Source organism: Hyperoodon ampullatus, assembly GCF_949752795.1.
Source record: "Hyperoodon ampullatus genome assembly, chromosome: 11".
Lineage (NCBI taxonomy): Eukaryota > Metazoa > Chordata > Mammalia > Artiodactyla > Ziphiidae > Hyperoodon > Hyperoodon ampullatus.
In genome coordinates this window covers 51,093,448-51,108,481 of record NC_136924.1, presented here as the reverse complement: position 1 = coordinate 51,108,481, position 15,034 = coordinate 51,093,448, and the positions used below count along the sequence as shown (strand labels likewise).

General features: G+C 37.1%; 1 protein-coding gene across 1 annotated transcript in view; it reads left to right on the top strand.

The window, feature by feature from the left end:
- NELL2 (neural EGFL like 2) overlaps window positions 1–15,034 on the top strand; it is a gene marked incomplete at its 3' end in the record, with an annotated part of 372,583 nt that overhangs the window by 332,630 nt on the left and 24,919 nt on the right. The window contains exon 17 of the mRNA XM_079715910.1: window positions 3,657–3,797. Within this exon, the coding sequence (XP_079572036.1) occupies window positions 3,657–3,797 (141 nt within the window). The remainder of the gene's footprint in view (window positions 1–3,656; window positions 3,798–15,034) is intronic.

Here is a 15,034-nt window from a genome sequence, read left to right as displayed (position 1 = left end):
AAATATACTTAATTCTTAAATTGTGGAACAGATTTCAATTCTTATTAATGATTACTGAGTAACTAAAGATACCATCAGATAGCTTACAGATAAGGCTGCTTGTTTCATCTTTCACTTTTTTTTTTTTTTTTTTTTTTTTTTGCGTTATGAGGGCCTCTCACTGCTTTGGCCTCTCCCACTGCGGAGCACAGGCTCCGGACGCGCAGGCTCAGCGGCCATGGCTCACGGGCCCAGCCGCTCCGCGGCATGTGGGATCTTCCCGGACTGGGGCACGAACCCGTGTCCCCTGCATCGGCAGGCGGACTCTCAACCACTGCACCACCAGGGAAGCCCCTCACCTTTCACTTTAATTAGAACCATGAGCCAAACAAACATACCTTCTGGTGGAAAATGCATACTTTGGCAATTCAAGCACACTCTCATTTTCTACCGACTTTCACCAAAGTAGAAAAGTTTTCATAAACAAATCAAAATTAGCAGGAACATGAAAGTGTAAAATAACGCAATGTATATTATCTGGGTAGTTTTACTTTGCTATCCTAAATGGTAGCAAGTATATAATTTGAGCCATGACATATGTATACTTATACTATGTTTTATAAGTTGAGTCATATTTTAAATGAATTAAGAAATTTCACTACCTAATGAACTACTCAGTAAATCCTTCTGAGACATGAATAATTGCTCCATACTGTATCTTAGTGTTTTCAAAACTCCAGTCATTCATATGCCACCTTAATAGGTTTTGTCATATTCATATACTGTTTATACCAATATCTACTTACTGTTGTTTCTGTAATCCCTCTCACTTTTTAAATTTAAATACAATTTCACTACTGTACTATTAGTATCACTTGCTAAAATAGAAATAATTCAGAAATATACAAATGTAGCTATTAAAATAAAGTATTTGCCTGTTATCACCTAAATACCATACCAGTGGCGGCAGATATATAACATGCTGGGAAACACTGTCCTGCATGATTGTAAATTCAGATTTTCATAAATTTAATTTTCTTAAAACAAAACACACTTTAGATAGATAGTAAACCCAGCAAGGGCAGAAATTACTTCTGCTTTATGTATCCTTATTTCCCCAGCACTTAATACTTGGCATATAACAGGTATTCAATAAGTATTGAATGATAAATTAATGAGTGACATATATATTTGCATATCTATCCTCTAAAATGCTACTTAGTATTAATAGTCAAATAATGATACTCAGATTGTATAGGAAAATACATTATGGCCAGCACATGTTTCAATCCCCAGTCTTCAGGGAATATGCACTAATATACTGTGTAACATTTCTATTAAACTTTAATGGATATAGATCAAGGAAGGTTGCTATAATATAAACAAAGAGAAGTGGAGATGAAGCAGTATAGGAGTGGGCTGCTGATTAGAAAGAGTGACAAGAGAAAATGAGTGAGGAGTAAATATTGAAAGATACATCTGTGTCATGTGACCTGAGGTAGTCCTTGTGTTGCAGCAAGAAAAAATAACTAAATTAAAGGGTAAATAAGAGATGTGAAAGTTGCTTCAGTGGATAAGGCTCTGTTCTATTAATATTTACTTCCAAATCACCAGCGCTAATGACCAAATTATTCTAAAATGAGGTACTCTAAACATCCCCCTCCTGACCCTCTTCCAATAAACTCATTTCTAAAGCTTAAATTCCAACCTATTTTCTTTTGTCCATGCACTTAAGAAATGACATAACCAATTTCCTGCATCTTTTGGGTTAGAAGAAAAGACCATATAAAGCTGAAATGAGCATAGCATTTTAGTCCCATTTATAAATCATCAGTTAGGGAGGCCCCTGAAGTACAGATAGGCTGCTTCATAAAACGTATGAGGCCTTAGTAAATGGAAGCAATCCACATCAGCTATGTGTCAGGAAGTCAATGGTTAGCTGATTTGGCCACTAACAATTATTTTGACAATAGGAATTACTAATGGTAAGACACTGACTCTTCAGAAGAGAAACCACAGAGGCAAATCACTCATAGTTCAGAAATAATGTTAAAATTTTGCAATCATATAAAATATTTATTTTGGCTTACAACCTAATCTAAGAGAATGGTTTGTGCCTTGTTTTACTGAAGGAACTCTGGGCTTATCAAGAAGTATATGAGTGATGACTTTTTTTTCTTTTAAAAATCTTACTTATTCAAAAATTTGTCTCTTTAAAAATTGAACATAGTAAAAGAGGAAATTTTAAAAGAAAACGAAAGAAATATATACTTCCAAGAATTTGAAGTTAGATGAGACTAAGAAGGCAGTAGATACTGCTGAGCTGGAGTGGATTGTCTGGGAGGAAAGGACTCTAAAAAGTATCTGGTCTTCCCTTCAATAGGAGGGACTTGTCATGCTGGTCACTGCAGCAGAGAATATGATGCAGGTGCGGAAAACATATAAGAAAAGGCTATTCTACCTTGACGAGTGGAATCTGCAGTCATGGCAAAGGGTTGTCAAGATGGATATTTTTGGCAGCTGTGATGGTACGGTGCCAGCAGATCACTTAGCAAGGTCTGAGGCAACCCCAAAGCACCCAGAAACCCAGAAGGTATTAAGAAGAAGGGGACACTCTGTAAAGCAACTCTAGGAATTACTTTTTCCTCTATGACTGATTAAAGAGCCTTGGATGGACATCAGATGTTCCCATTAATCAACAGACTGAATAAGAAGAATAAAAGGCTCACAAGATTTGGGAATAGTAATAAGCCACTGGAAGAAATATATGAAACTCAAGATACATGCTCTGTTTGTTTAGACAATTTTGCCAATTTCAGCCTGTGTCTACTTGTATGAAGGAACACACACCAGAAAGTTAGGCATATATGAACTCTTAGGTGACCTTGGTTAAATCCCATAATTTCCTTTTGCCTCATTTTTTTTTATATGTTCAATATGCTGTCTAAATTGCAAGTTTTTTTTGAGGGTTGAATGAAGTAATGATATATGTGAAACACATTAAAAGGTGACATAGATGGGATATATTCTCAAAAATCTGAAGCATGTTGATGCATGCATGCTATTGCCATATACTGGAGATTATGTTGATAGTAATAAGAGACCCTAAAATTTCAGTGGCTTAAAGCAAAAAGGTTGGTTTCTTGCTCATACTGTATGTCCACCCCAACTAGAGGAGGAACGTGCCCCATATCGTCTTCACTCAGGACTCAGGCTGATCTTCAGAGCTTCTGGAAATCACTGGTCATTGTGATGGGGGAAGGGTATGTGTGAATCACACGCCGCATCTTTAAGGCTCTCTCTGGAAGTGACACATGTCATTCCCTAATTGACTTCAGGAAGTCACACGGCAATCCTAGCTGCGTCCAGAAGAAGAGCTGGAAATATTTGGTGAGCAGCACTAATGACTATCAAAGATGGTTTCTTTCCAGTTTCTACACTTGGATAACTTTTGCAACAGAGAAGCTGTCTAGATGTTTCTCCTATTGCTAATACCACTACATTCTTTCTGTATAGCTTTCAACAACCAAGTAGACTTTCTTGATGTTATATTTTCTCAGTTTTAAGGATTTGCTGGCACTAAATATTTTAGTAGCCATCTAACAGAATATTTTAGTTTCTTTGAGAGAAAAGCAGCAATTGTATAACATCCCATTTCTGTTTTCTTTCCCAAATAGACATTGATGAGTGCTCTGATGGCTTTGTTCAGTGTGACAGCCGTGCTAACTGCATCAACCTGCCTGGATGGTACCACTGTGAGTGCAGAGATGGCTACCATGACAATGGGATGTTTTCACCAAGTGGAGAGTCATGTGAAGGTCAGTGCAAGGAGAAGAGTTTAAAGTCTTAAAATTGAGGAAAATGCAGTAAGATGTCAATAGTAGACACTGATCTAATATTTAAGGTATTGGTGATTTTTGCTGTGTGTTTATACAACAGTGATTAGAAACATGTTAAAATCTAACTTTTGCTTGCTAATTATGATAACTGATTTTTAGATAATTAAAACTTGCAGGGCTTCCCTGGTGGCGCAGTGGTTGGGACTCCGCCTGCTGATGCAGGGGACATGGGTTCGTGCCCCAGTCCAGAAGATCCCACATGCCGTGGAGCGGCTGGGCCCATGAGCCATGGCCACTGAGCCTGTGCGTCCGGAGCCTGTGCTCCGCAACGGGAGAGGCCACAGCAGTGAGAGGGCCGCATACTGCAAAAAAAATAAATAAAATAAAATAAAACTTGCAATAGTAAACCAATTTTCTGTGGACACTTTTAACTGTTGAAGGATGTTTTAGAATGAATAAACTCATAATGTCAGATAAATTTTTTAAATGGCAGCATGTAAAAACCTGACCCAAAAAAGAGCTAGAAAAAAAATAGCTGAGGAAAGCAGGATAGAGGGAAAATGAGGGTAGTGGAAATACAATGATGATATGGCCAAGGGAAACATAATGCGTGCTACTCTGGGCTGTTCCTAACGTATCACTTACCTGGCAAAGTCAGAGATATTTAGTGAATGTTGGGTACAGAAGATATGGTCCCTACTTCACAGAAGATGTCAATCTAATAAGAGTGGAAATTTGAAAAGATTATATTCAATTATTTACCATTAATTTTGACTTATTTTCAGTGAATTGACAACTCTGTTCCCTTATATCCTCTATTAAGGGGCACAATATTTAGGAGGCAGGCAGAGTAAGCAAAGCACAGTGAATAATGGTCAGGGAAACCACCCATACTAAAAGGATTTGGCATAGGATTGGAAAACGAAACAAACCTCAAGAAGTCATTATTTTCTCCATTGGTGTTTACACCTTCATAGAGTAACAGCCTAAGAGAATGATGCGGCTAAAATGACACAGTCGATGAAAGCCTTGGAGAATCTAACTTAGCAGTGCTTGACCCTTAAATGATGAAATGTCTTTTATCCTTGGGCCTCAAGAGGTTTTCACACAGAGAGAAGTGAAACAGACTTGGGTGATAGATGCCAAGGCTCCCAGCGTGCTTTGCCAGCAGCTGCAGAGCTCTGGACCTTGAGCGGAACGTTCATCTGGAGTTTTATGCGGAATGGGAACACTACTGCCTTACCAGGGGCTAAAACCTGGCGTTTGCAAATAACCACTTAGCTGTGGTCTGAAGACTCTACCTGGCACTTGTGAATGTTCCAGAATGCGTACTTCCAGCCCTGTAGAGAATGCCATTCAAGAAGCCGATTAAACCGTGTGATTTTGCCCTTCCCTGATAAAATATTTTGCCTGTTTTCTATAGTATATAATGAGGAAGAAGTCTTCAGTGCTACCTTTTTAAGATTGTCTTTTCTTTTAAGTTACATACATAAAGAATGGATACAAGCTGATTATAAATAATTCAAATCATACAGAAATATATAGAGCGAAGCTGAAAATGCATCTTTATTTCATCTCCCCCTTTTCCCCATCCCTTCCTCTTCTGCTCTAGGGGTAACCTGTGTTTAATTCTGCTTGGTATCCTTTTCTGTGCATCAGAATGTAACTAGAAAAAATACATACCTCTGCTGACTATCTTACTTTATATTTGCAACTGCTTTCACTATCTTTTAAATTTATAACCACATGTCTCAAGAGGGCTGTATTAGTTATCTATTGATGTGTTAAAAGTTACCCCCAAAACTTAGAAACTGAAAACAACAAAAGTTATCTCACAACTTCTGTGGGTAAGGAATCTATACACAGCTTAACTGAATGCCTCTGGTTCAAGGTTTCTAAAGAGGTTACTACCAATCAAGTTGTTGCCCAGGGATGTGGTCTCATCTTGAAGACTTGTCTGGGATGGGAGTGGAGAGAATGAAGGTCACTCATGTGGCTATTGGCAGGCCTTGTTTCCTTAACACATAAGCTACTCCACAGGGCTGGGGGCTGGCTTCCCCTAGAATAAGCAGGTGCCCAAGATGGCAGCCACAGTCTTTCCATAACTGAATCTCAGATGTGACATTTCATCACTTCTCCCATAGTCTATTTGTTAGAAGCCAGTCAGTAAGTCCAAGGGGAAAGGATTACACAAGCGTGTGAATATTAAATGGTGAGGATCGTTGGGGGCCATCTTGTAAGCTACCTTCTCTGAGGACCATCGACATCACCCAGTATTCCTACTTTATTTCCTTAGTTACTTTCCCCTGCATACCTTCTTCCGTCTCCTCAAATCTTAAATACCACTTTCTTTCTCTTCTTTCTCTGTCAATAACTCTTCTTATTTAACTGAGAAAAAAGAAGTACTTCACTTTTCCACCAGACATATGGTATGATATACAATAAAGATGTAACGGTCAGGAAAAAATGACAAAACATAATTAGTGCATTCATTAGTGTCCAAAAGTAACAAGGAATATGAAACTAGCCATTAAAATAACACGTGATAAAGATGAATATAGGGAAGTAAAGGATTCTATGAAATGCCTACACAGAAAAGGCTTTTTGAGGAAATTCCGTAAATACAGAAGGAATGGGAAATCTTATTTTTTAAAAAGAACCACAATTCTAGAAAGATGATTGTATTATTATCTTCCAGTATAATTTATAATGATTATCATAAAAATCTACTACTCTTTCAGAAGACAGTGTGCTCTGAAGAATACTTTTAAAAGAACCCACCTATGTTGTATAAAACAAGAGATAACTAAAGTGCTTCTTTTTAACAACTATCTATTTACTGCAAATTCAGTGATTTGTAGAATTGTAATATTAGTATTTAGAAGGATGCAATTTTAAGAGTGTGATTATATCTGAGCAGGTTCCATTTTTCTGTGCTGGGGGAAAAGAAAAGAAGCATTTCAACATGGACAAAGCCACAGCAGTGGGTTTACAATTATGCTGAAGTATCATATTCATATTTGAAAATATGAATAAATAACTTTTCACTGTTTCACTACTTTTTAGGCTGTATAATCTACAAATACATGCTTATAAACTGCATTCATACAAAGCGTAAACTGTTTTGCTCATCCATTTACCTCAGAGGTGTAGACATTTAATCGCCAGATAATGTACAAGGGTACCACTTTCCTTGTCCATATCATCATTCCTAATGTGCCTGAAAATTTGTCTTTCTCTGAGAATAAAGCCCAGTATTTTTTTTCCAGGTAAGAATATTGTATTTTCATGCCCACATTTCCCTTCATTTAAAGCTTTTATTTCTGGATTATCTTTATGCTTGGTGAGGAATTTTTGAACTTGTATGACCTAAAAAAAATGTTTATAGGGTAACATCTTTTGAGTATTATGTCCAAGCCAAATACTATAAATTCTAAACTTAAATCAAGGAAAAGTATGAAAATGAAATGAATCTATTTCAACTCAGGAAGTGGTTACTGAATCTATGCACAGGTACCTTGAGGTACTTTACCAGGTACCTGCTGTGAAAAAATATAAAGGAGGTATGATCACTGCTCTCAGCTTGTAGTCGAGATAAAATATGTGCAGTAACAACTGTCATACAAGATAGAATGTAGTAAGTTTTTCAATAGAGGAGAAAGCTGCAAAGTTGAAAATGATGAATACATAAGAAAAGTATGAATTCAGAGCCATAATGAAACAAAGAGAGAAATTATTTCCTGTTGGGATCAAGAAAGGATTGAATATCTAGCATTGTTTCAGGACTTAAGTATGATGTGATTATTGGCTCATTGAGATAGGGAAAGAGAGTTCCAGCAAAGGAAGTAGCTTTAAATGCATTTCTAATAAGTTTGAACTTGAGTCTGAAAGTCTATTTTTGAGAAAGAGAATGATGAAAGTGTATCTCCACCAAATCTATATTTTGGCCCAGTCCTATTTTCTGAATTCCAGACCCACATATCCAGCTGGACAGCTCTACCCGGAAGCCCAGAGGAAAGTGTATTTCAACATGTCAAACTAACTCATGTCTTTGCTCATCCCTGCCACCTACTTCCACTCCCCAGCAAAATCTTGCTCTTCTTTGTATAAATAGCATCAACCAAATTTTCCAAGTGGGAAATCTAATCATTCATGACCCTTCTCTCTCCCTAGTCTTTGAAGCCAACAAATCACTAAGGAGTTGCTTTATCTTTGTTGTTTCTATGTTGGAAGATTTTAGCTTTGTTGTTTCTTTCTATGCATCCCCACTGCTACTATTCAATACGGCATTATGCCTAAGAGCACAGACTTGGAGCCTGACAGCTTGGGTTCCCATCTGGGCTGTATACCTTACTAGCTGTGTGACCCTGAGAAAGTTATTCAACCTGTCTAAGCCTCAATTTCCTGAGCTATACAATAGAGATAATGATGGTACCTTTCATGGTTGTTGTGAGTCATTATATGAAATGAGTCATTATATGAAAGTACTTAGAATTTGATACATACCAACCACTATATAAGTGTTTCCTTTTATTATATGACCATCTCTTTCCTGGAATACTGAACAGTCTATTAATCAGTCTCCTAGCTTCAATTTCTAATCCATTTAAATCCCTTTTCCACAGTGAAGCCAAAGGACCCTTTCAAAAATGGATATCTGATTATGATTTTTTTTGAAATTCCCTAAAATGACATTTTATTGTCTTTAAGATAGGTTCAAATTTCTTACAACATGACTTTTAACTGATCCCTAAGAACCTCTTCAGCTGCCTGTCTACCCACTCTGCTCTCCCTAGACATTCAAGTCATACCGATACTTCTGATCCTCTAACACATCTTGATGGCTCTGAACATTGGGACTCAAGCACACCTTTACCTCTGAGTAGACCAGTCTTTACCTCCTCTTTGCTTGGCTAAATCTTATTCATAATGTAACTGCCACACCTGGAGAATGTGTATGCGGGCAGAAGAAAGATCCAAAAAGAGCTACCAGTGTGATAGGAAGCAAGTGAAGGGAAATTTATCACAGAGAGGGAAGGACCTGTGTCAAAAGCTGCTGCTAGCTCAAGTTCAGTGGGAACTGAGACTTGACCACTGGCTTCAGCAACATTATTTTTCCAATCACTCACTAAAGCACTTACCAATATTTTTTTTGAATTTCATTTTACTTATTTTTTTATACAGAAGGTTATTAGTTATCCATTTTATACATATTAGTGTATATATATCAATCCCAGTCTCCCAATTCAACCCGTCACCCCCCACCCGCCACTTTGCTCCATGGTATCCGTACGTTTCTTCTCTATATCTGTGTCTACCCTGCACACTGGTTCATCTGTACCATTTTTCTAGCTTCCACCTATATGCGTTAATGTACGATATTTGTTTTTCTCTTTCTGACTTACTTCACTCTGTATGACAGTCTCTAGATCCATCCACGTCTCTACAAATGACCCAATTTTGTTCCTTTTTATGGCTAAGTAATATTCCATGGTATATATGTACCACAACTTCTTTGTCCATTTGTCTGTAGATGGGCATTTAGGTTGCTTCCATGTCCTGGCTATTGTAAATAGAGCTGCAATGAACACTGGGGAGGTGCATGTGTCTTTTTGAATTATGGTTTTCTCTCGGTATATGCCCAATAGTGGGATGCTGGGTCATATGGTAATTCTATTTTTAGTTTTTTAAGGAACCTCCATACTGTTCTCCATAGTGGCTGTATCAATTTACATTCCCACCAACAGTGCAAGAGGGTTCCCTTTTCTCCACACCCTCTCCAGCATTTGTTGTTTGTAGATTTTCTGATGATGCCCATTCTAACTGGTGTGAGGTGATACCTCATGGTAGTTTTGATTTGCATTTCTCTAATAATTAGTGATGTTGAGTAGCTTTTCATGGGCTTCTTGGCCATCTGTACGTCTTCCTGGAGAAATGTCTATTTAGGTCTTCTGCCCATTTTTTGATTGGGTTGTTTGTTTTTTTTTAACATTGAGCTGCATGAGCTGTTTATATATTTTGGAGATTAATCCTTTGTCCGTTGATTCATTTGCAAATATGTTCTCCCATTCTGAGGGTTGTCTTTTCATCTTGTTTGTAGTTTCCTTTGCTTTGCAAAAGATTTTAAGTTTCATCAGGTCCCATTTGTCTATTTTTGTTTTTATTTCCATTACTCTAGGAGGTGGATCAAAAAAGATCCTGCTGTGATTTATGTCGAAGAGTGTTCTTCCTATGTTATCCTCTAAGAGTTTTATAGTGTCTGGTCTTACATTTAGTCCTCTAATCCATTTTGAGTTTACTTTTGCATATGGTGTTAGGGAGTGTTCTAATTTCATTCTTTTACATGTAGCTGTCCAGTTATCCCAGCACCACTTATTGAAGAGACTGTCTTTTCTCCATTGTATATCCTTGCCTCTTTGTCATAGATTAGTTGACCATAGGTGCGTGGGTTTATCTCTGGGCTTTCTATCCTGTTCCATTGATCTATATTTCTGTTTTTGTGCCAGTACCATATTGTCTTGATTACTGTAGCTTTGTAGTGTAGTCTGAAGTCAGGGAGTCTGATTACTCCAGCTCCGTTTTTTTCCCTCAAGACTACTTTGGCTATTCAGGGTCTTTTGTGTCTCCATACAAATTTTAAGATTTTTTGTTCTAGTTCCGTAAAAAATGCCATTGGTAATTTGATAGGGATTGCATTGAATCTGTAGATTGCTTTCAGTAGTATGGTCATTTTCACAATATTGATTCCTCCAATCCAAGAACATGGTATATCTCTCCATCTGTTTATATCATCTTTAATTTCTTTCATCAGTTTCTTATAATTTTATGCATACAGGCCTTTTGTCTCCCTAGGTAGGTTTATTCCTAGGTATTTTATTATTTTTGTCCCAGTGGTAAATGGGAGTGTTTCCTTAATTTCTCTTTCAGATTTTTCATCATTAGTGTATAGGAACGCAAGAGATTTCTGTGCATTAATTTTGTATCCTGCAACTTTACCAGACTCATTGATTAGCTCTAGTAGTTTTCTGGTGGCATCTTTAGGATTCTCTCTGTATAGTATCATGTCATCTGCAAACAGTGACACTTTTACTTCTTCTTTTCCAATTTGTATTCCTTTTATTTCTTTTTCTTCCCTGATTGCCGTGGCTAGGATTTCCAAAACTAGGTTGAATAATAGTGGTGTGAGTGGATATCCTTGTCTTGTTCCTCATCTTAGAGGAAATGCTTTCAGTTTTTCACCATTGAGAAAAATGTTTGCTGTGGGTTTGTAGTATATGGCCTTTATTAGGTTGAGGTAGGTTCCCTCTATGCCCACTTTCTGGAGAGTTTTTATCATAAATGGGTGTTGAATTTTGTCAAAAGCTTTTCCTGCATGTATTGAAATGATCATATGGTTTTTATTCTTCAGTTTGTTAATATGGTATATCACATTGGTTGATTTGTGTATTTTGAGGATCCTTGCATCCCTGGGATAAATCCCACTTATCATGGTGTATGATGCTTTTAATGTGTTGTTGGATTCTATTTGCTAGTATTTTGTTGAGGATTTTTGCATCTATGTTCATCAGTGATATTGGCCTGTAGTTTTCTTTCTTTGTGACATCCTTGTTTGGTTTTGGTATCAGGGTGATGGTGGCCTGGTAGAATGAGTTTGGGAGTGTTCCTCCCTCTGCTATATTTTGGAAGAGTTTGAGAAGGATAGGTGTTAGCTCTTCTCTAAATGTTTGATCGAATTCACCTGTGAAGCCATCTGGTACTGGGCTTTTGTTTGTTGGAAGTTTTTTAATCACAGTTTTAATTTCATTATTGTGATTGGTCCGTTCATATTTTCTATTTCTTCCTGGTTCAGTCTTGGAAGGTTATACCTTTCTAAGAATTTGTCCATTTCTTCCAGGTTTTCCATTTTATTGGCATAGAGTTGCTTGTAGTAGCCTCTTAGGATGCTTTGTATTTCTGCAGTATCTGTTGTAACTTCTCCTTTTTCATTTCTAATTTTACTTATTTGAGTCCTCTCCCTCTTTTGCTTGATGAGTCTGGCTAATGGTTTATCAATTTTGTTTATCTTCTCAAAGAACCAACTTTTAGTTTTATTGATCTTTGCTATTGTTTCTTTCTATTTCATTTATTTCTTGTCTGATCTTCATGATTTCTTTCCTTCTACTAAGTTTGTGTTTTATTTGTTCTTCTTTCTCTAGTTCCTTTACATGTAAGTATAGATTGTTTATTTGAGATGTTTTTTATTTCTTCAGGTAGGATTGTATTGCTATAAACTTCCCTATTAGAACTGCTTTTGCGGCATACCATAGGTTTTGGATCGTCGTGTTCTCATTGTCATTTGTCTCTCGGTACTTCTGCTTTCCTGTTTTTTTCTTTGTTTAATTTATTTTTTCATACAGCAGTTTCTTATTAGTCATCCATTTTATACCCGTCAGTGTATACATGTCAATCACAATCTCCCAATTCATCACACCACCACCACCCCCCACCTCTGCTTTCCCACCTTGGTGTCTATACGTTTTTTCTCTACTTCTGTGTCTCAATTTACACCCTGCAAACAGGTTCATCTGTACAATTTTCTAGGCTCCAAACATATGTGTTACTATGCGATATCTGTTTTTCTCTTTCTGACATACTTAACTCTGTATGACAGTCTCTACATGCATCCATGTCTATACAAATGACCCAATTTCGTTCCTTTTTTTTCCTTTTTATCAGCTTTATTGGAATATAATTGCTTTACAATGGTATGTCAGTTTCTGCTTTATAAAAAAGTTAATCAGTTATACATATACATATGTCCCCATATCTCTTCCCTCTTCATCTCCCTCCCTCCCACTCTCCCTATCCGACCCCTCTAGGTGGTCGCAAAGCACCAAGCTGATCTCCCTGTGTTATGCGGTTGCTTCCCACTAGCTATCTATTTTACGTTTGGTAGTGTATATATGTCCATGCCACTCTCTCACTTTGTCACAGCTTACCCTTCCCCCTCCCCATATCCTCACGTCCAAGCGCGAGAGGTCTGTGTCTTTATTCCCGTCTTACCCTTAGGTTCTTCATGACTTTTTTTTTTTAAGACTCAATATATATGTGTTAGCATACGTTATTTGTTTTTCTCTTTCTGACTTACTTCACTCTGTATGACAGACTCTAGGTCCACCCACCTCACTACAAATAACTCAATTTTGTTTCTTTTTAAGGCTGAGTAATATTCTATTGTATATATGTGCCACATCTTCTTTATCCATTCATCTGTCGATGGAAACTTGGTTTGCTTCCATGTCCTGGCTATTGTAAATAGAGCTTCAATGAACATTTTGGTATATTACTCTTTTTGAATTATGGTTTTCTCAGGGTATATGCCCAGTAGTGAGATTGCTGGGTGGTATGGTACTTCTATTTTTATTTTTTTAAGGAACCTCCATACTTTTTTCCACAGTGGCTGTATCAATTTACATTCTGCCAACAGTGGAAGGGGGTACCCTTTTCTCGACACCCTCTCCAGCATTTACTGTTTGTAGATTTTTTGATGATGGCCATTCTGACCAGTGTGAGATGATATCTCATTGTAGTTTTCATTTGCATTACTCTAATCATTAAAGATGTTGAGCATTCTTTCATTTGTTTTCTGGTAATCTGTATATCTTCTTTGGAGAAATATCTATTTAAGTCTTCTGCCCATTTTTTGGATTGGGTTGTTTGTCCTTTTGATATTGAGCTGCATAAGCTGCTTGTAAATTTTTGAGATTAATGCTTTGTCAGTTGCTTCATTTGCAAATATTTTCTCCCCTTCTGAAGGTTGTATTTTGGTCTTCTTTATGGTTTCCTTTGCTATGCAAAAGCTTTTAAGTTTCATTAGGTCCCATTCGTTTATTTTTGTTTTTATTTCCATTTCTCTAGGAGGTGGGTATAAAAGGATCTTTCTGTGATTTATGTCATAGAGTGTTCTGCCTATGTTTTCCTCTAACAGTTTGATAGTGTCTGGCCTTACTTTAGGTCTCTAATCCATTTTGAGCTTATTTTTGTGTATGGTGTTAGGGAGTGTTATACTTTCATTCTTTTACATGTAGCTGTCCAGTTCTCCCAGCACCACTTATTGAAGAGGCTGTCTTTTCTCCACTGTATATTCTTGCCTCCTTTATCAAAGATAAGGTGATCATATGTGCTTGGGTTTATCTCTGGGCATTCTATCCTGTTCTGGCTTTGTGCCAGTACCATACTGTCTTGATTACTGTAGCTTTGTAGTGTAGTCTGAATTCAGGGAGCCTAATTCCTCCAGCTCCGTTTTTCTTTCTCAAGATTGCTTTGGCTATTTGGGGTCTTTTTGCGTTTCCATACACATTGTGAAATTTTTTGTTCTAGTTCTGTGAAAAATGCCATTGATAGTTTGATAGGGATTGCATTGAATCTGTAGATTGCTTTGTGTAGTAGAGTCATTTTCACAATGTTGATTCATCCAATCCAAGAACACGGTATATCTCTCCATCTATTTGTATCATCTTTAATTTCTTGCATCAGTGTCTTATAATTTTCTGCATACAGGTCTTTTGTCTCCTTAGGTAGGTTTATTCCTAGATATTTTATTCTTTTTGTTGCAGTGGTAGATGGGAGTGTTTTCTTAATTTCACTTTCAGATTTTTCATCATTAGTGTATAGGAATGCTAGAGATTTCTGTGCATTAATTTTGTATCCTGCAACTTTACCCAATTCATTGTTTAGCTCTAGTAGTTTTCTGGTAGCATCTTTAGGATTCTCTATGCATAGTATCATGTCATCTGCAAACAGTGACAGCTTTACTTCTTCTTTTCTGATTTGGATTCCTTTTATTTCTTTTTCTTCTCTGATTGCCATGGCAAAAACTTCCAAAACTCTGTTGAATAATAGTGGTGAGAGTGAGCAACCTTGTCTTGTTCCTGATCTTAGTGGATATGGTTTGTTTTTCACCATTGACAATGATCTTGGCTGTGGGTTTGTCATATATGGCCTTTATTATGTTGGGGAAAGTTCCCTCTATGCCTACTTTCTGCAGGGTTTTTATCATAAATGGGTGTTCAATTTTGTTGAAAGCTTTCTCTGCATCGATTGAGATGATCATATGGTTTTTCTCCTTCAATTTGTTAATATGGTGTATCATATTGGTTGATTTGCATATACTGAAGAATCCTTGCATTACTGGGATAAACCCCACATGATCATGGTGTATGATCCTTTTAATGTGC